The sequence below is a fragment of the Plasmodium inui genome, assembly GCF_000524495.1.
Source record: "Plasmodium inui San Antonio 1 unplaced genomic scaffold supercont1.17, whole genome shotgun sequence".
Taxonomy (NCBI): domain Eukaryota; phylum Apicomplexa; class Aconoidasida; order Haemosporida; family Plasmodiidae; genus Plasmodium; species Plasmodium inui.
Window position 1 is genome coordinate 450,215 of NW_008481851.1, and position 21,739 is coordinate 471,953.

A 21,739-nucleotide genomic window follows, 5' to 3' on the forward strand; every position below is an offset into this window, starting at 1 on the left:
AAAAAAAAAAAAGGTGTACTTCCTGGGAAGGGACTCATTTGGAGGCGTCTACCATCGGAGGTTTACGGTACACCCAAGATGGCTTCACTATTTTGGTTAAATTATCATTTAGGACCAATGCCCAGTGCTTATTTGGAACGGCTAAGGTGCACGTTTCGGGGTGTACAAATCAGGGGTGGGTGGTGGTGTAATGAAGAGTACTCAGTAAATGGCGCATGGGTATCATCCCATCGTGAAATGAAGTATGTGCATCCAATACGATCAGCAGCCACGCTAGGGGTCCTCCTCCAAGAGGGTATCAGCATTTGAGATATGAACCTTCTTCAACAAGTGTAGCATATGCTCAATGTTGTTTTCTTCGCACCTTAGGGGGTGGGGGGGGAAAAAGAGAAACAAATGTTTAGTTGGGATTACCTAAGGTTAGGGTAATACGGAAGGGGCCAAGTACAAATCGGGGTAGGTGGGCAAAACATAGGCAGCGCGTGTCTGTTTCGTTTCTTTCTTTTTTTTTTTTTCTTTTTTTTCATGTTGCATACAGGCAAGGGTAAACCCTTGGGGGTGCGGCGAGCTGGAGTGCCCCCTAGTGGACCTACTTTTTCTCCCCATAGTTCATAATCACGTAAAGGTCCACAAAATTAACGCAGTTGATGTCGATCATCTGGATTTTCTCCTTCTTATCCAAATTGTACATATTTATTTCTTTAAAAAAGTGGACAATTTTCTCCGAAGTGTTCTTGGTCATTTCTTCAAGTTCGTGAGAGTCCTTGTTGTAGAATTCCTTCGGTATCAAGTGGGGGCTTGTATCGGCGATGTATTTTTGTATTCCTTTGTAGAGGATTTTATCGGAGAGGAGTTTCATAAAGTATTTCTCGTACATCTCTTTAAAGGTGTCTTCCTTTTTTAGGATCAGCTTACTACAGAGGTGCTTGTCTATTTGTTTGGCGTACTCCAGCTCCTTCTTGATGACTAGGAACGCCTCGAACTTGGTGATAGGTTCGTCTCTCCCGAGGATTTTCATTTTGGCGGTGCGGAAGTGACAGTGCCAATGTAATGGCATATGGCAACATTAGCGTAATGGCATATGGTAGCATTAGCGTAATATCATACGGCCGCTTTAAGGTAATGTCATACGGCTGCGTTAGCGTAATGATCTGCTCGGTTTCTACCTGCGCCTTCACCCCCGTGTGCTTAATCACGCAGATAGCTACATTTGGCGACCCTTGGGGGAAGCAATATCTCTACACAGTCATTTGGGCGTGCTGCATAGGAAAATCATTTGCGATTTGGGTGAGCAATATATGAGAGACAGAGAAAAAAAAAAAAAAATCTTCCCTCTTTTCCGTATCACTTTTTGTACTGCTTAAGTTTAGTTCGTTTTGACCAATTTTAGGTTACATGAGAGGCACAACATGCGCAGAGGGTCCGTGGTTGATACGATGCAATATGACCTATGCACAAAATGAGCATGGGGGATATTGTACGTTTGTGCTACCTGTTTTGTTTCACGTGGACTAGATTTACTTCTTCGCATGGGGTGTGCCTTTAAGTGCGTGGGCAACTGGGCGGAAGAGTGAATTGGTCTCTTCCTGACACATTTCTTTATTTGCATAAATACTCAACGCACAACAGTACATTTTAATATTTACCATTTGGGGGTGCGATTTGTCAGATCTGCTATCTGCTGTTTTTTTGTGTCGCTTCGTTGGCGATACGGTGATGATGCTCGCTTCTTTCTTTCCGTTTTGGCTCCTTTGACGTGAAGGGACTGTCATATTCTGAGAGCCGCGCACGTGGGTCAAAATATATTTGCGCCACTCTCCTCCCTATGGCCGACAATTGACGACTCCGGTGGGGGGATTAATTTTTCTGCCTTTTCACAAGTAGCTGAATAAATTGTACATAATTTAGCCACTTGTTGCTCTGCATGGGCTTTATTTATGGCACCACTCATCGGTGTAACGTGCACTACCTATGAAAGTGCGCACATTACGTGGGTTATCACGTAGGCTTTTGTATGTACCCCAAACTGGGACGTTAAGGCATGGGATAAATCTTCACCTACGCAGTGAAGCGTTGAGGCGATGTGAAAATTTTGTTTACTTTTTTGACAAACTGGATTGCAGCTCCATAGTGAAGGATTAAAATAGGGGTATCTTTGGAAAAGTTATAAGTCAAAAGGGGGGGACCAATAAAAAAAAAAAATAAAAAAAAACAAAAGATATATTCTGAAAGGGATCTTAAGTACGCTGCTTCCCCCAGCGAGAAGGCTAACCAAGGCAAAGTGACTGACTTTCCCTCTTCGTCCAATCCTACATAATCTTCGAAAGGACAGAAGCGTCACGTAAAAGAGGACGTCCTACAGCGTGACGCATTGGTATATGTAATGTGTCTGATAGTACATAACCGCAAAAGTGTTGTACATACGTGTATGTATCGTTTGCTCCTATTTTGACCACTTGAATAAATTGCATTTGGAGCAAACTGACCGACATCATTTATACGAAAAACACACGTGCGGCATATATCCCCTGAGTGCGAGGTCAGACTGAGTAGGGAGATTCTTTTTTTTTTCTTTTTTTTTTTGCGAAAAATTCCCGAATGAATTAACAAAATGGTTTTAATCAAAGCGAAGAATAACGAAGGGAAAACGGTCCGCGAAGGGAAATTCAGTCCCTTCTGTTTTGTTCTCTACGGGGACATCCAATATGGAATGATCAGGGGAAATCACGGATGGTATGAAGAGCGAAAATTACTGAAAGAGGCAATCACCAAAACGAACAAAATAAAGCCATCCTTTATCCTAGCAATGGGAGACTTGGCAAATAAATTCCCTATTGATGATTTACAAAATGAGCAATATAGAGATTTAAAAACTGATTTCGAACAGTTGGATAAGTCCATCGATTTGTATGTTTTTTGTGGAAATCATGATGTTGGAAATGAACCAACACACGAGACAATCAACAATTTCGAGCAACATTGGGGAGACACATACTACAGTTATATTTACAACAATTGCGGATTCATCATTTTAAATTCTGCAATTTTTTTTAACGATACACAAGTACAAGATTTGAAAGAGAAACAATTTTTATGGCTAGACGAAACTCTAAAAAAAATGGTTTCCAAAAATGTGAAGCATAAGTTTTTATTTCTACATCATGCGCTTATGTATGACTATATTGATGAAGACGAAAATATTGGCCTCATATATGGTGATAAATTCCATAACTATTCAGAGAAAAATAAATTTCACATCAAAAAGGAAAACCGAATGATTATCTACGACATGTTAAAAAAATACAAAGTCAGTCATGTGTTTTGTGCGCATTTGCATGCCAATAGGGAGAAGAATATGGATGCGAATATAAAACAAATAACGATTTCCGCCGTGGGAATGCAGGCGGCAAGTGATCAATCCGGTCTCATGATTGTCCAGGTAGCTGAAGATGGCGTGGATTATAAGTATTACCCCTTCGAGTTCGTGCCGAGTTTTGTAAAGGTTTAGTCGGGCAAGGAGTGCTCATTTTTCGAAAAGGGTTTATAACGCGCAGTATTGTTTTGGGTCAGCAGCGTGGCAGTAGCACTTACCCACGTAGAGCCACATCGCTGCGCCGATGTGTAATTATGTTTTGTCTTTAAGCTGACTTTTCCGGAAGAAGGGGAAGAATCTTCTCGCAGTTTTTATTTCCTCCCAAGTCTGAAGCCCTTCCTATATTTTAAATGCTTTCCCGTTTTCAAACGGCCCCCCGCTGGGAGGAGAAGCGGGTGAGTGCCTATCCGCTTTTTCCAAGGTGTGCACCTGATTGGGGGGTTGAGGCTGTATTACTGTGCGACCTTCCCCCTGCATGTTTCACCGTGTATATTCTTCCGCCCCCGTTTCACCGTGTATATTTTTCCGCTCCTGTTTCACCGTGTATATTTTTCCGCGCTCGTTTCACCGTGTATATTTTTTCGCGCTCGTTTCACCGTGTATATTTTTCGGCGCTCGTTTCACCGTGCATATTCTTCTGCTCACATTTTGTCGCGCACATTTTGCGGCCCCAACAATTTTACCTCCACGTATCACTGAACAAAGAGAAATTTTTTGAGAATCTCAAACGGGAATGAAAAAAAAAAAATTCCACTTCAAAATAAAATTCGTCCGTTTTGATTTTCAAAGAACAACTGTAGTGCCGCTTATAGAAGTAGACACGTGACGCGGTAGTCCGTGCTGCTGCGTAAGTGACTACGTGTATCCACTTGCAGTTGGACAGGGCTAAATACAGATAAGCATGGATACACGCATGCGAATGCGTTAAAGTCTAGTACTAATCCCCCGTTTTGCGATCCTCCCTTGAACGAAGGTTTTGACCCATGGCAGTCCGCACCATGCTGGATCATGTACTGGCTGAGAAAATAGGAAAAAAAAAAAAAAAAAGCATGAACGTTGGGGAATGCCAGCTAGTCGCATGCCTAACTCTGTTGGTACACACGTTCCAACTATGCAGCCGTAGCAGATAAATACATGTGTAGGACCACCTCTATTCATGTCCTTCCTCCATAAAACATTAACACTTCAGGAAAATGTGAAGCTGAAAAGGATAAACGAAAAACTCCTGTCTTTGCTGAATAAGTACAGGAGTGCATATTTGATGTCTCTCGATATTGTAAACTTTTACGAAGAGGTAATCAGAAGGAGATGTAAAGAAAGTCGAGGGAAGGATCTTCTGGAGGGATTGAAGAGGAGGAAGCAGTTGAATGACACATGGGAGGAAGAAGTGGTCATAAGAAAGAAATTAAAAATGAAGTTACCCAGGAATGAAGCGTCTATTAAGGTGACAATGTGTGGAGGCATCGGCCAGGGGGTAGACAGTGCCAGCAGTGTCTCCCCCCCGTTGGCAGGGAGGGAAGACTACAATGATGAGAAGGATAATTCGGGAAATGGGCCCGTAGATGCTCCCGTAAACACGCCTGTAGCCACGCCCGTAGATACACCCAACGCCCCACACCCGATTCATCACCAAGGGAAGCAATCCGGCCATGGAAGCACCAGTGCCATCATCCACGAAAGGAACAAGTCGAACTACGTAAACCTCGGGGCTCTAGATTTCAGTGCATACAAAGAAGACTCCGAAGGTTACATAAAGTACTTCGAAAAGAAGAAAACACAATTGAGCAATGATAAGGTGAAGACAGAATCGAGTTATAATAATGCTGGTAGACAGCTACACCAGTCTGAGTTCAGGAAACGACCTCTATTCAATCAGTCTGTATATGGATCAAAACAGAGCGTAATTAAAGCCTCTTTCAATAGGGTGCTCCCCTTTAGCCATAAAAGTATATATATGGACAAGCACCCGAAATTCCAGGGCACCAAAAAGGAAGACATTCTCACTAACAGGAGTGTGTATGTTAGTAGTGGTAGCGGCATTGGCAGTGGCATTGGGATGAGTAACTTGTTGAATAAAAATGTGGGCCTTCCAAGAAAAGTTGTAAAAAGTGAATTGCACAAAGGGGCGTCCATTGCGCCGTCTCATAGGCCAATAACTAACTTGAATAGAAGCGTTTACGTAGACACAAAAGGGGCCCATAACAGGGGCAGCAATTTAAGCCAAGGACTGGGTGGGACCAACAAGGTTACACTACTAAGTAGGGATAACTTCAAAAAGGGCGAGAGCGCTATGAGCAAAAACACCACCATGGTGAGCAGGCCGAACGGGTTGCAAAATAGTGTTTACATGAAGAGGATGAATTCGACCATCGGTGCAAGCGGTGATGGCGCTCACGGCGACAGTAGTTGTGGTCCCATCAGCTTTTCCCCCTCGCAGGTGGGCAAGGGCGCCACAAACAAAAGCGTGTACATGAGAAGCAACACACTCACGATTAGCAACAAAAAGAGGAAAACAAGCGAAGGAGGAGAAAATTTCAGATGTTCTTTGGCGAATGATAAGGTTAAAGCTGAAGGGAAAGTCACTCACTTTCACGATGGAGTGGCCTCTGAGGGGCAAAAGACGTCTAGCGCAGATGGTTGCATAGAGGAGGATAATAACCTAGATGGGACTCTCGGGGAAGAAAAGAGTAAAGAGAGTCTCAACATGGTGGCATATTTTCACCTTTCATATCAACCATTAACTTTGGAAAATGTTGAGCTCCTAATGGGCAGCGAAATTATCGATGGAGAGCATCCCCGTAGTGGTATCTCACTGGGGGATAATCAACAGGCAGATGGAAAGAAGGACGACAACGGGGTTCACATAAGCTCAGTAGAAAACGGAAAAAGTGGAAAACACTATACGGAGGGGTGTCCAGCCAGGAAAGAAGGTTACTCAGCTGGGGGGGAAGAGCACGTAAAGGGGGAAAAATGCAGCACAGGAGTTGTATCTTTTAAGAAGGAAGTACTGTCCAGATTGGCGCAGAACGATGAGGAGAAAAGTTCCCTTCTCATAGGGGAGACAAACCCTGTTGAGGGTCACATGGATAACCACTCGAATGAGAAGAATGCCCATTCGGGGGAGGAGAAATTGCATACGAATCGTACCTCTTTGCTGGGGAGAGAAGGAACCATCTCGTCTGGTGAGCGCGCAAACTGCCTGGATAATGATCACCCTGGGGGGGGAAGCAACATGAAGGAGCATAACCCAGACATAGAGAGAAGGAATAAAAACGAGCGCATACAACATCTTAGCCACCACAGGGGTAGTGACGAAATGTGCCGCCTAAACGATGAGTCGTGTGGAAAGGAAGCAGACGAGCTGCACCTAAAAGAGGGAGAAGCTGGGGGTGGAAAGTTCATAGCAGTGGAAAGTGGCCAAATGGGGAGGGCAAAGCGGACAAGCAGTGAAATGCCCCTAAAATTTCAAAACATCATTTTAAGCATAAATGACGAAATTAAAAGGAAGTTACAAGGAGGGACTGAAAAAGGGGAAATTTTAAGTGTATCGAAATGTAAAGAATCAAATACAAGTGGGAGTAAGCATTCTTTTACGAAATCATTGAGGAGGAATTTGTTGCCGTGTGAAGGAGAGAACAGCGACGCAGGGGCGGAGATAGAAAGAAGTGTTAATAACAACAGAGCGAATCTGCACATACAAATGAGCACCACTGTAGGATACGTTTCTCTCGACATGATCGATCTTGATAAAGCTATGCACGAAGGTCTCTTCAGCTACAAAGACGTGGAAGGAAGTTTTATTCCAAGTGAGCAAAACGTAAAAGATATAGCCATGTACGATGAGATTCTCAAGGGGGAAGCAAAAGGTAATATTAATAACATCTCCCCATACAGCATAAACAATTGCAATCAATTAGGGTTTAGTAGAAGAAGCCAAATGTGTCTCTTCAAATCATCTGAAGAGGTTAAAAATGAAATGATGGAATTTTTAGGGGTGTCAATTTTTTATTCTATCAATGTGGAGTCCCTATTTCTTCCGTCAGTTTCTCTAGTCAATGATGAAAAACTAGCATTTTGGTTCACCAAAAGGATGAGAGAAAAGAATGTAAATAAACATGTCTTATCCAAGTCATACTGTAGGAATAATAACCCCTTTGGAGTAAGAATTCAGAAGAGGTTGAGCTGTATGGGATACTTCACCCAGCCAGTGACGATCATGTTGTGCTCTTTGAAACGACAAAGTGAGTTTAAAAATTTGAAGAAAATAGTTTCGGCTGTTGTTCTCTGCACATGCGATTCTACCACCTTAGAAAAAATTTTGCACACCATACCGGAAGCGAGTAGCAAAAATTTTGCCCTCTGGACAGAGGCTTTGCATAGGCTGAAAAGCGAGCTGGGGCCGAAGAGGAAAAGGAGCATAATTCGAAAGCTGTTGCGAGCAGGCGGCGGGGAAGATGCACGGAAAGACGATACAAGTGAACACGCGGGTCTTGTGAATCCACGTGATAGTGACTCCTACGTCGAAGATTCTGAATCAGATTACAACGACGAGGATGACGATCAAACGGGAAGGAAAAACAGACACGATGACCAAATTGAGTGGAAGACGTACGATTTTATGAAGGGAATGAATAATACCTATGATGGTTGTCTAAGTGATTCATTTTCCTACAAGGGGGTGGAACCGTTAAACAATACAACACACACACCTGTGTCTTCTTCCCGAGGAGCCCTCACCGAAGAGAAACAAAATGAAGAAAATTTCGAAACTTATGAAGATGAAGAATTCTGTCTATTCATGTGTACCATCCCAAATGCTCACAAGAGGTTTCGCTATCTGCTGCTGATAGAGAATTTTCATTTTATCTATGACGATCTGCTAAAGCATATTCACAACAAGTTAGTCACCATCGAGCTGATAGCAAGTAAGCATCTGCTCTTGAAGCAGCTTTTCTCCAACATTCTCTTCTTATGTAATTGGCTAAATGAGCCCAAAACGTATCGGTGGTTTCAGTGGGACACTGTTGTGAGGAAGGTAGAAATGCTTCATGGGTATTTAGAAAATGGGAGAATATCGAGGGATAGAAGCATGCTTCTTCTTCTGGCGCAACACACAGGGGAAATTTTCAGCGACAAGGAACTGCATGAGTTGAAGAAGGTTAGTAGGTTTCACTTAAAGGACCTCTACGACAGATCTATAGATTTTATTAACTCTTTCCTGGAGTTGCGTGGAGAAATGGACACCGAGGAGTTTGCCCGCAGCTGCTGCGTGCGGGAAGCGACGGGGGAGAAAGAGGCAGAAGACGCTATGGAAAACCTCCTCAAGGACAAATTTCTCGAAAAGGTGCACCTTTTTGTAGAAAAAGTGTACGGGAAAATGCTTCTAATAATTTCACGCCTTGTCCTACTGATAAAGCAATACTTAGCACTTATCATATGGTTAGGAGACATCAAGCCATTCTACCCTCTCTTTAGTTACGTGGATGAAACGAGGAAGGTGAAATACTCACAGGATTTGTTCGTAAATTTCGTGGCCTTCTTTGAGTCCTACAATAACTATATTCATATAATCCAAAAGGATAACGAAATGAGTAAGAACAGCGAAAGGAAGAGACACGCACTGTTAGATGGTGACACAGACAGCTGCTCTTTCAGACCGGGGTTCTATTCGCCCACTTTGGATGATGTATCTATGGAAGTGGACAGGAATTTTCGCGCAACCAAGGGGTTAGAACATTCCTGTGGAGGTAGAAAGGCGGTTGATGGGAACGCAGCGGGGAGGAAAAGTCACCATGAAGAGGCAGTTAAAAAGGTGTATGGCGATTCCTGCAAAGCATTAAACACAGAGGTTAGAAAGAGAAAATCGCTAACAAACACGGTAGATTACGCATGCGAAGTGAAGCGGAAAAGCGTGGAAAAGGAAAGGAGACGCAGATCTGTTAGGCAGACAAGTTTCGAAAAATACGTGTGAGGCGGAATTTCAGCTATCCGACTAGTGGTGCCGTGGTGAAAAGCTTCCTTCGTAGATTTCCATTTGGACAGCCTTCCTGCGTAGGATTTCATTTTGACAACCTTCTTGTTTTAGTGATGTTTTAATGCGTTTCATTTTGTTTGTGCAAGACGGTTACTGTCATTGTTGGCGCGTTGTGTGGACATATCGCTTCTTTCTTTTTGCACGGTTATCTACCCAATGATGCTCAAAGTAACTTTTTTTTTAAAAAAAAATGGTGAAGTTAAAATTAGACCAGAGTTGTTTGCACTTGTTTATCACAGCTAGGGTGTTTTGGTAGGTAGGCATATGCCACATATATATGTTTCCTTTTTTTTTTTTTCTTTTGCCATTTTTATGGCACACGTTTTGGAGGCTACAAAAGCAACTCTCCCCTGAATAATCTACGGGCACGCTATAATCACTGCCGTCGCTTCGATAGCATGTGGACGAGGCTTTAATGTGGGGAGTGCCGTGTGCGTAGTAGCTATCTGTTTGTGGGCAGTAAACAGTTGGTGAGGGGGGCGAGGCGGGAGTACCGCTGTGCACATCTAGCCATTTTCCAATGCTTATGAAGCAGTGCTATGCACATCCGAAGCATATGAAAATGTGCCTACCACGTTTCACAGCGCTCTAAATTGCCAATAAAGGAAGGAGTAAAAAAGTGGGAAAAACGGAGGAAAAATACGGTGCAAAGTGGACATGTGTGCGAGAAAAGTGGTGGGAAAAAATTGCCAGAAAAAAAAATAATGCCTTCCAAAATGAGTTGTGTGTTGTTTCGCCATGTTATGTAACCATTCGGGAAACGCCAGAGAAAAAAACGAAAAGGAAAGAAAAAAAAATGATCTCTGCTAAATTGATTCTCGAGGTGGAAATACACTTTCTCTTTTGTGACGCCTTTGCATGGGCATGAATATCCATCCCCCCACCAGCAACAGGTGCTAGTAGATGAATAACGCACTTTACGGCACTATTATTTGGGCTTTTTTTTTTTTTTAACCTAGTGTGTAATCTGCAGAATTTTGAGGGGGAGGAAAAATTCGAAAAGCTCTTTTCTATCTATATTTTGTACCCATGTAAATTACCAATTTTAGTTAATCAAATTGGTATGACCTCATTGGAACATTCGCGTTAAAACAAAGAAATGTGTAGTTTGTTTTTATAACAACTTCGCAGTGATACGTTGAATTTTTATATCGCTTTCTTCTGTTTGCCAAGCTCGCTTTTTGCCCCCAATCTTTTTTTTTTTTTTTTTTTCCAAATTGTTCTATTTATTCGCTTAGCACTGGCATTGCATTTGTATTGCCTTTGATTTGCGTTACCCCTGCATTGCCCCTGCACCCCCTTTGAGGGCCCCCACTCTTCTTCGATTCGTCAGGATTGTGGTTTATTCGAGAAACATTGTTTTTTGGTTGAGAACCCCTCAATGATCAATACACGTTGCGCGAGTATATAAATCGTTTTGCCTAGCGATACCGTACAGTCGCGTATTCGCATTGTCGCACACATTTGAGCGGCGAAAAAATCAAAGTATAAAAAGTGTGAATTTTTTTTTCATACCTTTTCATTGTTTGATTCGTATGGACGTGCGCGGAAGCGAACATACAGGCGTGCCATGCATGCGTACGTGCACGTAAACCTGCATACATAAGTGTGCAAGTTTTATTCTATTGATCGTTATCTTTGCAAACTGTTTTGTTCCTTTGAGAAGGAAATAAATACCCCAAGCACACCCCCTGGAAGCTATACGTATTTGTGCATTTTCCATATCTTCGAATTCATTTGTTTTAGACCCCCCCCCTCGCATGTATAAGGCTGAGCCTTTTTTTTGTGTACGTATATTTTTCATTTCTGCATCTCCGGGAAGATGAAATTACGTAGTTGCATTGGTTGATTGAGTAGGTCTCCGCGTATGCATTTCTATTTTGTTGCGTGTACGCGCAGATTGGGATTCGTTTTGTGAAAGCGAATTTGGGAGCTAGCCTTATCAAGTTTTCCGTTGCACAGCTCTGGACTTGTGGACTACCCCGAGTGTCACGATGACCAATCATTACTTGCACACGCTGGACGAGTACTTCGCGAACGTGAAGAATAAAGGCAACCTAGAATGGATCCGAGTTAACAAGAATCTGTCCCTATGGGACTTCGTCGCACTTCTTCTCCTTTTTGCGTTGATGACCATAGTGAGATTTTTGGCCGTAGGGATACAGACCAATTTGATTGGAGAGAATAATATACTGTATGGCCTATCGAGGAAATCACTGCTAGATCAAATAAACAAAAAATGGGACATAGTAAAAGATGGATGTATATACAAATGGAAGGAAAACTGCTGGTTTGCATTTTGGCATAGCTTCTCCTTTTTGTATAATTTTTTGTTGCTACTTTTTATGTCGGGTTATATGCAAAACAGAGACGGATGGGTTAAAAAGTACATTGAAGAACCAACGGGGAAATGGTTCGTTTTAGTCACCGAAGATGAGTACATGGAAAATAAAAGAGGATGGCCATATATGTATATAGACAATTCAGTGCATTATTTCTATCTACTACAGATAGCTTTTTGGTCCTCCTGCCTTTTTTACTTAAAATATGAAATAAGAAGAAAAGATTTTTACGTGTTCATTATACATCATTGTTCCACAATTCTGTTGCTAGGCTATTCACATCTTCTTAACTTTTGGAGGATGGGCCTATTAGTTCTTTTTGTTCACGACATAGTTGACGTGACATTGTATATTTCGAAAAGCTTGAATTATTCCAATCCCAGATATCAAAAATGGTTGACATTATTTTACATTTTTTTTGTTTTTTCTTATTTTTTTTTCCGTATTATTATATTCTTCTTTTATATCGTAATTCCTCTGAGCAGTATTGAGATCATAAAATCCTACACTGACGGGTTTATAACATCTTTTATGGACGTGCCCGCCAGTATATTCCCCATTTTGCTTTTGTGGATGCTCATGGTATAAAGCGACAGGAGTGGATTTTTTGGTTGCGGCGAACCCCCCCCCACTTCCTGCGTGTGTTTCGGATAGTATGTATGCCCAGGGGCACAGTGAACCACGGGACTGTCTCATTTATTTGCACAAACACCTCTGGTTCCACCGCAGGCTATGCACTTTTACTGGTTTTTCCTAATCTTGAAGATGACTAGAATATTTATCGTCAAAACAAGTAATGAGCTGAAGAAGTGGCGCATATGTGCGCACGTACCTACGTTTCACGAATACAAATGAGTCTTATGCGCATTACGTTGGCGCGTATCAAGGAACATGCGAACAGAGGAAACATCGCCTCCTTTTCCCCTTACTCACTGCAGTGAAAAATGAAGAATTGATAGACATCAGGAGTGATGACGAAGGCGAAAATCCAGTTCCTAGGAATGTCCCCAAAAAGGGAAAGTAATTTTTTCCCATGTGGGATCGCACGAGACTGTGTTTATGTTTTAATATTTTCATGTGACTCCATCATTACTGTTATGTTTTATTAGCGCAGGTGTTGTTATTCTCATGTTTTTTTTCTTCTGACCATTGCTGCTGTTTTTTCATTACTTATGTTGTTATTACTCTTTTTTTTTTTTACCATTACTGTTGTTGCCGTTTTAATGTTTTTTTTTTCCCGATTTACTTCATAAATTCACTTACAATTGCGCCGTGGGATCTCTTAATTCATTCTTTCATGTCCCTACGCATGGTTGTTTTTTTCATTCTCCTTCCCATTTGGAAGTAATTAGACATTCTTATAAAGTTCTTAACCCGCCGCAGACGTACACACAAGCATATGTACGTGGCTGCATGTGCATGTGTGTATGTTTTTATGTACATATACGCACACGTGTTCCTATGTATAAACACATTTTTGCGACCCAACCGACATAACTGAATGGTCAATGGATCATTTTCACACATATAACTATTGTCAATAATGTGTACCTCGCCAAATTAAACTCACAAAACTTTTCAATCTTATTTTATAATAATCTACTTGCGTGAAAGCAGGAAATTGCTTAACAAGAATGTTTAAAAATGGGGGGAAAAAAAAAAGAAAAAACTCCACTTAAAAAGGCAATTATCTTTAATAAAGAGAAAATAATTTCATGTATTCAGTTTGTACGTCTCTTCCTTTCCTCTTTTTTTTCCGAACAGTCTGGTATACAGTTCATGTATGTGATGCAAACAAACACAACATCATTTTTCATTGTCAATTTATACACTTATATTTGTATTTTCAAATTGGCAAATCATTTATGATCATATTTGTTTGGCATTACTTTGGTTTGGAAAAAGGGAAGGGAAGAGAAGTTACCCTCAGGTGCTTCCCAAACAGGTGCCCAAATTTTTCAGTTCCATTATTCTGCTTTTTTGCAAATTTCCCATTTTTTTCTTATTGTTGAAGAAATCATCATCTCCTTCGTTGTTGCGTCCGCCCAGCGTCTGCGAAAGGGTTGCCCAGAGGTTACGTGTACGATTGAGAGTGCACGCGTTTGTGTGCTAGCAGGGTTGTTATGGAAATATACATATGAGGGGCCTTTTTACAACCACAGATTCGTCGTTGCATGAGGGGGTGCAGATTAAAAGGGCTTACATTCGAGCCATTGGACAAGCCAAATAAGGTTTTAAGAAAAATAGCTAGCTGGAAAAAAAAAAAATTAACATCATTTGCTGAAGGCTGCACAGCTGCTCACGCTCCACAAGGGGTAAGCGGACGGGAGTGCTGCCTCTCTAGCGGTGTGTACATTTGCATATATATATATGCATGTGCGGGTACACTAGCATCAAAAAGTTTATATGCTTCTTCTGTGCGCCACAATTTTCGCATTACTATATTAAAAAGGGTTTTCAGGAAGTTTATCACACTATTTATTAGGTTAACTATGGGCGAGATAAACCTGTTATGCTGGCCACTTCTTTTCCGCAGCTTCTCATACTTCAATTTGCGATCTTTTATAATGTCTTCATATCCCCCCTCATTTTCTTGGTTTTCTCTTTTAAAATTCATCTTTCATTATGATCGAATGTTAGCAGTAGGGGTGGGGGAAAATAGTAGACATTATTTGGTAGTGTAACTACGTGGCGGGATATACTTGGCGCTGCTTTGCAGTGGTGGAACTTTGTACAAAGCAGCAATCGGGATGGAAAACACAAATTGGGGATTTTAAAAATTCCCCCCGATTATTTTGGGGAAATAAAAGAGGCATGAGGAAAAAAGATGCAACAATGTATGGAAGTGTACGTGTAAAATGAACATACAAAATAGCAATAACAATAAGAATAGCAATAGAAAAAAAAAAAAAAAAAACTAACAGCGCTTTGTGTGCAATACGAAAAAATTATGACAATTTTTTTACGGACAAAATTTATCCTGAATGTTCGCAATATTTAGGTACGCATTGTAAGCAAAATGTTTCCATTTTTTTTTTTTTTTACTACACATCTTGAAAGGCATTTTTGGGCAGTGAGATTTGTGAAGGCAATTTTGTAGCCCAGTAAGATGAGTTTTTCCTGCACTCTAGTATTAGGCCTCCGTCGTTATCCCCTTTTTAACGTTTAAAGGATGGAAAAGAATCACAACATTGTAAAAAAAAAAAAATAAAAAATAAAAGATAAGATGAATACAAGAACAAATAGTGTAGTGTATTGTAGTGCAGTGCAATGTAAAGAGTCATATATATTTGTGACCTTAGAACGTCTTTGTGAGTTAAAATGCCGATCCCGTAGTAACTCCCTGGGCGTCTATTTATGTGGCGCGGGAGTACAACCGCCATTCGGTTTTGTTCTACTTTGTTACACTTCCCTTTTTTTTTTATCGTTAATTCACGACGTGCTTCCATGGGGCTAGCTAAAATATGGCAACAGCTTTAACATGAGCAAAGAGCTAAAGTCGTACATGCTGAAAGCAATGAAGGAATATCAGCACTATTTTGAAAGGACATCAACGAAAAATTGCTACTTGGAGGATAACATCAGCTTGATTAAAGATTTAAAAATCAAGGAGGAGTAAGCAGCTTAGCTTGCTTTTTCTGTCTTTGTGCTATTTACAGAGGGGGAAGAAAACGGTTTGGCCTTCTTTCCCCCCCTGTGATTTACGGCTCTTATTTGTATGAGAAACAGTCTGTCTTTCCCCCTGCAAGTCAACGTGGATTACTGCTTCATATCCGCGTCATAATTCCCCCTCCAAATTAGCAACGGCTACAATGAAGATATTTTTTTGAAAATACAAAAGCAGTTCCACATGTACGACTTTTTCAATCTATCTTTGTTATTCCCGGTGAAATTTTTCAACAAAAATGGAAAGACCTTAGTGCAGGTAATGGACAGCTTGCCACCTCAAAAAAGGGAGGCGTAGGCTAGTTGACAGTGCATGGTACTCGTGTGTGTGCGCCAATCGATTTCCGTTGAGTTATTTAGTTATCACAGCCTATTTGAGGAGTTACGTTGACTGGTGTGGAGACAATATAGGTTAAACTGCAAACCCATGCTTATGCCATTTCCCCTCTTCCTCATTTTCGCGTAGTTAATATCAGAAGATACCACTCAAAACGACTTGGAGTTGATACAGGCTGTTATTAAGAATATAGAGCATAACGAACTGAACAGATTAAATTTTTTCAACATAGAAAATATAATTTTTGAGCTATTAGGTCTTAATTAAAGAAAAAGCAAAAAAGAGGAAAAATATAAATAGCGAAAATGATAAAAAAAAAAAAACAAAAAAATTATCCCCCTCTGCATACTTGTTCCTTTTTTTTCATAGACGAAATAATAAGGCAAATAACTGTAGAGTGCCCAAAGCGCGGCTTCGCCTTGCTAATGTGAAGCGAAAAAAGAAAAACACACACAGTTATGTGCATGTGTGTGTATTGCATGCCCCTATAGAAGTGGCTTTAGGCAAAGTTGCGTACGCGCACGTGTACATATTGATATGTGCATATAGATAGGCGCCCGCGCTCGGCTCTTCCTTCCCCCCCTAAAAGGATCAATAACGAAATACAAAAGAATATTAACTACTACAAAAATTTGATTGACATCATAGAGCACAATAACAACATGAACAACCAGAATTTTAAAGAACAGTTGCAGCAGCATCAGTTATTTGTAAGCCATTGCTTCGGTACTTTGTATCTGCATCTTAGAACTACCATGTTGTTTTGTTAACATGGATTCAGGCAACACCTGTCGCAACTTGACGACTCCATTTTTAGCTTGACGAACTGGAAGCCGAAGAGATCGAATTGAAGGAAAAGTTTCTCGACTCGAAGAACGAACTGCAACTTTTGAAGAAGTAGGAAATGAAAAATAAGAGCCCTGTCGAGCGAAATGTGCGAATGTGTGCAAACGCAAATGTGCAAAGGGTAGTATATACATGTTAAGAGAGAAACGCAGCTTTTCTGAATCATTTAAAATGCCCGGACATGTTCACATTAACGGCTCTGCTTTATCTACCCTTTTGAAACCCTTTCAATGCAGCGAAAATTTAAAGAAAATGCAAGAAAATAAAAATAAAAAGGAGATACAGGTTCGACGAATTGTTGGGAAAGACTTTTTTTTTGGTGAAAGAAGCTGGATATTTGCCGTACTGTCGTTTTTTTTTTTTTTTTTTTTCCTTTTTTTTTTTTCAGTGCGACTTATTAAAGCACAATGAATCGTTACTCGAGAAAATTAAAGAAATTTACGACAAGCAAGGTGAAATTTAAAGGCGCGAAAAGGAAGAAATGAAATGGTGGTAAGGGGGGGATACTCACAAGATAAGTGCGCGATCGTATTTTTCGCCTAGGCGGGTTAGTTGTCCGCTTCGTTTTTCGTTTCCTCTCCGTTTTGTTTTCCATTTGTTTCCTGTTTTATTTTGACCGCTGTTTCCACCTCCGTCTCCACGTTGCTTCCCCCTTTGCTCATTTTACGGAGGGCCTTCATGTAGAAAATACCCTTTACCAGTCGACGAATGAACTGCCAATTTTTACAACTTAGAGAGGGCTTCCTTCATTCTCGTAATTCTACTCATATTTTCTTTTACTAGTTTTTCCTCCGAAAAAATATTCTGAATGATGGTTGCTCTTTCGTTCAGCAAGTGATAGTACTTTTCAATAAAAATTAAAAACGTCTGCATTGTGGAGGTGAAAAAAAAAAGAGGGTGTTTACGTTGGGAAGCATGAATGAGGAAGAGGTGGAAGGGATGTTTGGCAAGCATATCAGAAGCCAATGTGCTGGTGCAACTACGTGTACGCTCACATTTAAGTGCGGCCCTTACACACATGCAAAAAGGAAAAAAAAAAAAATTTAACCTTCCACAGTTCTATCGTATCATGCGGAGTGATACGAGCGAGGTTATCCCAGTACTCTTTTTCTTGTTTTTTTCGTTCAATTATTAGCTTTAGGGAGATGTTTAGTCTCTGAAAGGTGAAAGGGGCACAAGAAGAAAAATATTTCAGCAGCGACACCACGTGTGGAAAGCGTGCCTTTTCTGCTTCTCCCTTTCATGGAATTATTTAAAGGTGTGTTGTTTCAAGTGTCATTTTTTTTTATTTATTATCTTATTTATTTATTATTTTATTTATTTATTTATTTTTTTCTTGCATTTCTCCCTCTTGGCAAATCCCGCGGTGTACGTACATTTTTGTACTTCTGCTTATTTTGCGCAATTCTGCACATATTTTCTTTTTCCTTCTCTTGGTAGTATTTGAAGATGATATCCAGTGTGTATTCAGAGTTGTGCGCCAGGTCCCGTTCGTCCTTCTCCTGATGGTCGTCTTCCGCGCGGGCGAAGTGGTTCAAGCAAGTAAAGTAGCAATATTGGAAAAAAGGATGTAATTTCAGATTTCTTTTTTTATCTTCCTGTTGGAGCGTTCTTCTTACCAACGTAGAACAGCTGAGTCAGCAGTTCCAAGTCGTCTTGCGTGTGAACGCCGATGTAGTTGAAAATTTTTTTCAGCTTTTCCTGTTCGTCCTCCGCATCCTCAAAGGCAGTAATGAGAGATGGACCTATGGTTCGCTTTTCATATCACTTCTTACGTGTCAGTTCGCCTCGTAGCTTGGCGTTTATTTTCACTTCTGTCCATTTTGTACGTGCTTACCCCATCCACTAGAAAGTTACATTCCTGGAGGAGCAGTTTCTTCACTTGTTCGATTTGGTTATGTGTGACTTGCTTGACCTTTTCCGCATCGTTCGACTTTGAGTCCTCTGAACGGGGTAGGAGGAACACAAAAAAGGGCAAATGGGTATGCACACAGACACATAGGTATGTAAGGAAAGGGGCATTGGCGTAACTTCCTCTCAATGTGCACTCTAACACGGCATCAAAACGAGTTGGATTCAAACGTAACGATCTGAAAACTGTCTAAATTGGAGTGAAGTGAAAACCTTTAAGCGGGGCTGAGCCTAGGTTGTAATTTTCCTCAACCAGGTGTTTATAATTGGTCTTGCAGAATTCTTTCACGAAAATTTGCTCATGAATGATTTGATTTGCATTTATTAATTTTGCGATGTGTCTGTTGGCCTGAAATGAGGGGGTGCGTCGTGTCAGATGAGAAAAATGAAGAGGGAGTTTTGACTCGTAGAGTGGCTATCAGGATGGGAAATCGGCGAATCCGCTCTGGGCCATCGAAACACTTTCTGCCGTTCTCCTTTTGTGCGCCTTAGTGCCGCATAACTTAGGAGGCAATCTAATTACCTCGCTCTTTTGCAAATCCCACGCTTTGGCATACTTCTTCTGAAAATTTTGCTCATAACTTTTCTGTCTCTTTTGCAGCTGGATAAATTGAAACTTGATTCGCTCGTACTGATTTATTAGCTCGCTGATGTTTTTTCTAAATAGGGGAAAGAGAGAATGGAATCGGAATCATTTAGGCCTACCCCAGCATAAATATCTTTCATGTTACCATGCACTAGGGAAGTTTTTAGAATTTTACTCCACGGGAAAAATGCCTACATTAAGGGGGTATTTCACCGCTGTGTCTGTGTTCCTACGCGTATAGTCCCTAACTATTGAGCCCTACTTGGACTTAATCTTATAGTTGTAATAGTACGTCTTAACGGAGAGGAGAGCCTCTCTCAGTTTGTTTATTTCGAGTTTGTAAAAATTTATCATTTTCAAATTGTGGTTGTTTTTCTGCTGCAGGAGTTTGTTGTCGTAAAGTTTCTTTTCCCTCTCCATGATGATGCGGTTGATGTCTTGCATGTGTTCCATGTTCGTGTCCTTCAAGCCGCGTGTAGGGGTGGTGGTGAATCGAAGGTGATTCACGGCATGGATGCACAGGTGTAGATAGGCTATTGAACATGCGAATGAGGGTCCGTTTTTTACTTATTTCTTTATTTTTTTTTTTCCTTACTAGGTTACCCTCCAGCAACTCATTTTTGCTCTTCAAATTTAAATGGTTCTGTTCGTGACTTTCCTTAATTTTGTGGTTGAGCTTTTTGTGGCTTTCCAGCTCGTCCAGAAAAGTAGTGGAATTCTTTGAGAGAAAAAGGGAGAAAGTAATAAAAGGGGTGTAAACACAGGGTAACTGTGGATGCTTTAAAAAGGGGCATGTGCTTATCAAGCTGAATGGCGCTCAAAATGAAAAGCCGAGAGAAAAAAGAAAGAATTTAATACAAAAGGGGGCATATAAATGTATGATTTATGACGAACCAGGTTTCTCATCCTCATGAAGTCTTCGAGTATCTCCTTATTGTTGTTCTGCGGTGAGGAGATGAGGGTGCGCATGTGAGTATGTGCATGGGTATATCCAAGAATATGCGTAAGAATATGCGTCTGTTGGGTGACTCCGTTTAGTTCTTATTGACCGCCCTTACCAGCAAGCTCTTCCTTTTCGAGTTCAGCTCGTCGCGCGTTTTGGTCAGTATGTCTGCGAAGGGGAACGTTGAAAAATTGCCTCAAACGAAGTGGGTATTCATGTAAAAAATAGTCCCACTTGACAGAGTAGACAAAGTTTTAAATTGTGACGCCTCCATTTCAAGAATGCCATGTTTACCTTCCAGATAGGTTCTGTAGCCCTCCATTTGGTCCCTCATCAGTTCGATAAAGGATAAGAGATTTTTCGAGTTAATTTCGCACACTGCAAGGAGGGTGAGAAGTGGGGAATTTCGGAAACGCCGCCCTCATGACTGGACTGGAAAAGTAAGAGGCACTACAAGGGGTGCAGCAAAGGAAAGAGTGTCACGAAAGAGGTCAAAAAATAAAGAAAAAAAAAATTCCAACTCAATAATCGCAATAACCTTTTTTAATCTTTTCGTCTTTGTACTTTAAGAGGGAGAAATATTTTTCTATTTTCTTTTTGTAGGACTCTTTTTCTTTTAGTGCCAAGGCCTTCACATCGGCGATGTTCTTTTGGAACTCGGACTGGTAAGTCTCTTCAATCTGTTCTGTTAGTTTTTCCTCCTTTGCGTTGGAGCTTATGGCGAAGCTGTCTTCGTTCAACCCAACGAAATACTTTTTTATTTGCTCTAGAAAGGGCTACAAGGGGGGGAGAGAAATCTCAGTGGATGGTCACTATGATGCTACGCAGAGTGACATCTCTGTTTAGTTCTACTGAACAGATTGGCGACCGATGGAGAGTCTCCTTTTATTGCACAAACGAAGACAATTCACACATCAGAAAGGAAGAGGTGCAGTGTATCGGGGGTCGGTAATGTTCTACGTGTGCTCCATTTAGAAATGACATTAATAGTGAACAAAATGATACGAAAGGTCATGTGCTGGTGGGGTGTTTCTCTCATCGTGGAAGATGATCTCGCATAAGAGTGTATCATATGTGTACTTTTTTTTTTTTCACCTGTTCTTTCTGGTTGACCCGCGCGGATACTTGGCCCAGAAAGTCCTTTTTTTTTTCTTCCAAATTTTTAACAATTTCTCGCTTCAGGTTTTCGTAATTTACATTACACTCTTCATTTTTATATTCAAATTTGTATGGAGATTTAGCTTCTCCCGTGTTTGATAGCTCATCGTCGGCGTTTTCTCCCTCCTGATTTTTGACTATGGCCGCTTGTTTGTTGTTTTGTGGCGGCTCCTCTTGTTTATTTACTAAAAATGCCAAGGGGGTGATAAGTGGAAAAAAGGAAGTGTATAGAAAGAGGGAAAAGCAAAAGTAGGAAAAGTAACAGGAGGAGAAGTAAAAAGAGCAGATCATATAATACATGGTTGTTTTTTTTCTCCCTTTTTTTTGCCATGTTTACGTTTCTTTCTAATTCTTTTTCGCCTGTTTTCTATTCTTCTTTCTTTGGAAGTATTCAGAACGTCGTCCATTCTGTCTGCTCTGAAATCCCTTTGCGTAGGCCGTGAAAGGGGTAAAAAATTGTGTCTCGAAAATTTTTCTTCCTCGGGGTTTACGGCGCCAGTTGCTACATGTTAGGAAGAAAGCCTATTTTGATCTTTCGTGGGA

The 21,739-nt window shown here is 40.9% G+C and overlaps 8 protein-coding genes across 8 annotated transcripts; 5 read left to right on the forward strand and 3 right to left on the reverse strand.

Annotated features, from left to right (window-relative positions):
• Window positions 1–273: 273 nt before the first annotated feature.
• C922_03828 (hypothetical protein) lies at window positions 274–1,018 on the reverse strand (the record flags this gene model as incomplete). Its single annotated transcript, XM_008819417.1, has 2 exons — window positions 274–364; window positions 594–1,018. 2 exons carry the CDS (start codon window positions 1,016–1,018, stop codon window positions 274–276), a joined length of 516 nt encoding a protein of 171 aa, XP_008817639.1.
• Window positions 1,019–2,611: 1,593 nt separating this feature from the next.
• On the forward strand, window positions 2,612–3,508 carry C922_03829 (hypothetical protein; the record flags this gene model as incomplete). Its single annotated transcript, XM_008819418.1, has 1 exon — window positions 2,612–3,508. One exon carries the CDS (start codon window positions 2,612–2,614, stop codon window positions 3,506–3,508), a length of 897 nt encoding a protein of 298 aa, XP_008817640.1.
• Window positions 3,509–4,529: 1,021 nt separating this feature from the next.
• Window positions 4,530–9,344, forward strand: C922_03830 (hypothetical protein; the record flags this gene model as incomplete). The annotated part of the gene is made up of 1 exon (XM_008819419.1): window positions 4,530–9,344. The coding sequence occupies one exon, from the start codon at window positions 4,530–4,532 to the stop codon at window positions 9,342–9,344; it is 4,815 nt and encodes a 1,604-aa protein (XP_008817641.1).
• Window positions 9,345–11,401: 2,057 nt separating this feature from the next.
• C922_03831 (hypothetical protein) lies at window positions 11,402–12,773 on the forward strand (the record flags this gene model as incomplete). The annotated part of the gene is made up of 3 exons (XM_008819420.1): window positions 11,402–12,331; window positions 12,479–12,542; window positions 12,688–12,773. The coding sequence occupies 3 exons, from the start codon at window positions 11,402–11,404 to the stop codon at window positions 12,771–12,773; spliced, it is 1,080 nt and encodes a 359-aa protein (XP_008817642.1).
• Window positions 12,774–13,675: 902 nt separating this feature from the next.
• Window positions 13,676–14,366, reverse strand: C922_03832 (hypothetical protein; the record flags this gene model as incomplete). Its single annotated transcript, XM_008819421.1, has 3 exons — window positions 13,676–13,801; window positions 13,953–14,000; window positions 14,190–14,366. 3 exons carry the CDS (start codon window positions 14,364–14,366, stop codon window positions 13,676–13,678), a joined length of 351 nt encoding a protein of 116 aa, XP_008817643.1.
• An 864-nt stretch (window positions 14,367–15,230) lies between these two features.
• C922_03833 (hypothetical protein) lies at window positions 15,231–16,653 on the forward strand (the record flags this gene model as incomplete). The annotated part of the gene is made up of 6 exons (XM_008819422.1): window positions 15,231–15,364; window positions 15,551–15,674; window positions 15,882–16,008; window positions 16,122–16,179; window positions 16,342–16,462; window positions 16,570–16,653. 6 exons carry the CDS (start codon window positions 15,231–15,233, stop codon window positions 16,651–16,653), a joined length of 648 nt encoding a protein of 215 aa, XP_008817644.1.
• A 116-nt stretch (window positions 16,654–16,769) lies between these two features.
• On the forward strand, window positions 16,770–17,061 carry C922_03834 (hypothetical protein; the record flags this gene model as incomplete). Its single annotated transcript, XM_008819423.1, has 2 exons — window positions 16,770–16,883; window positions 16,987–17,061. The coding sequence occupies 2 exons, from the start codon at window positions 16,770–16,772 to the stop codon at window positions 17,059–17,061; spliced, it is 189 nt and encodes a 62-aa protein (XP_008817645.1).
• Window positions 17,062–17,321: 260 nt separating this feature from the next.
• On the reverse strand, window positions 17,322–21,603 carry C922_03835 (hypothetical protein; the record flags this gene model as incomplete). Its single annotated transcript, XM_008819424.1, has 15 exons — window positions 17,322–17,465; window positions 17,647–17,754; window positions 17,975–18,111; window positions 18,218–18,317; window positions 18,436–18,542; window positions 18,723–18,858; window positions 19,033–19,168; window positions 19,358–19,557; window positions 19,691–19,813; window positions 19,990–20,037; window positions 20,154–20,206; window positions 20,333–20,416; window positions 20,577–20,814; window positions 21,134–21,381; window positions 21,534–21,603. The coding sequence occupies 15 exons, from the start codon at window positions 21,601–21,603 to the stop codon at window positions 17,322–17,324; spliced, it is 1,932 nt and encodes a 643-aa protein (XP_008817646.1).
• Window positions 21,604–21,739: the final 136 nt, after the last annotated feature.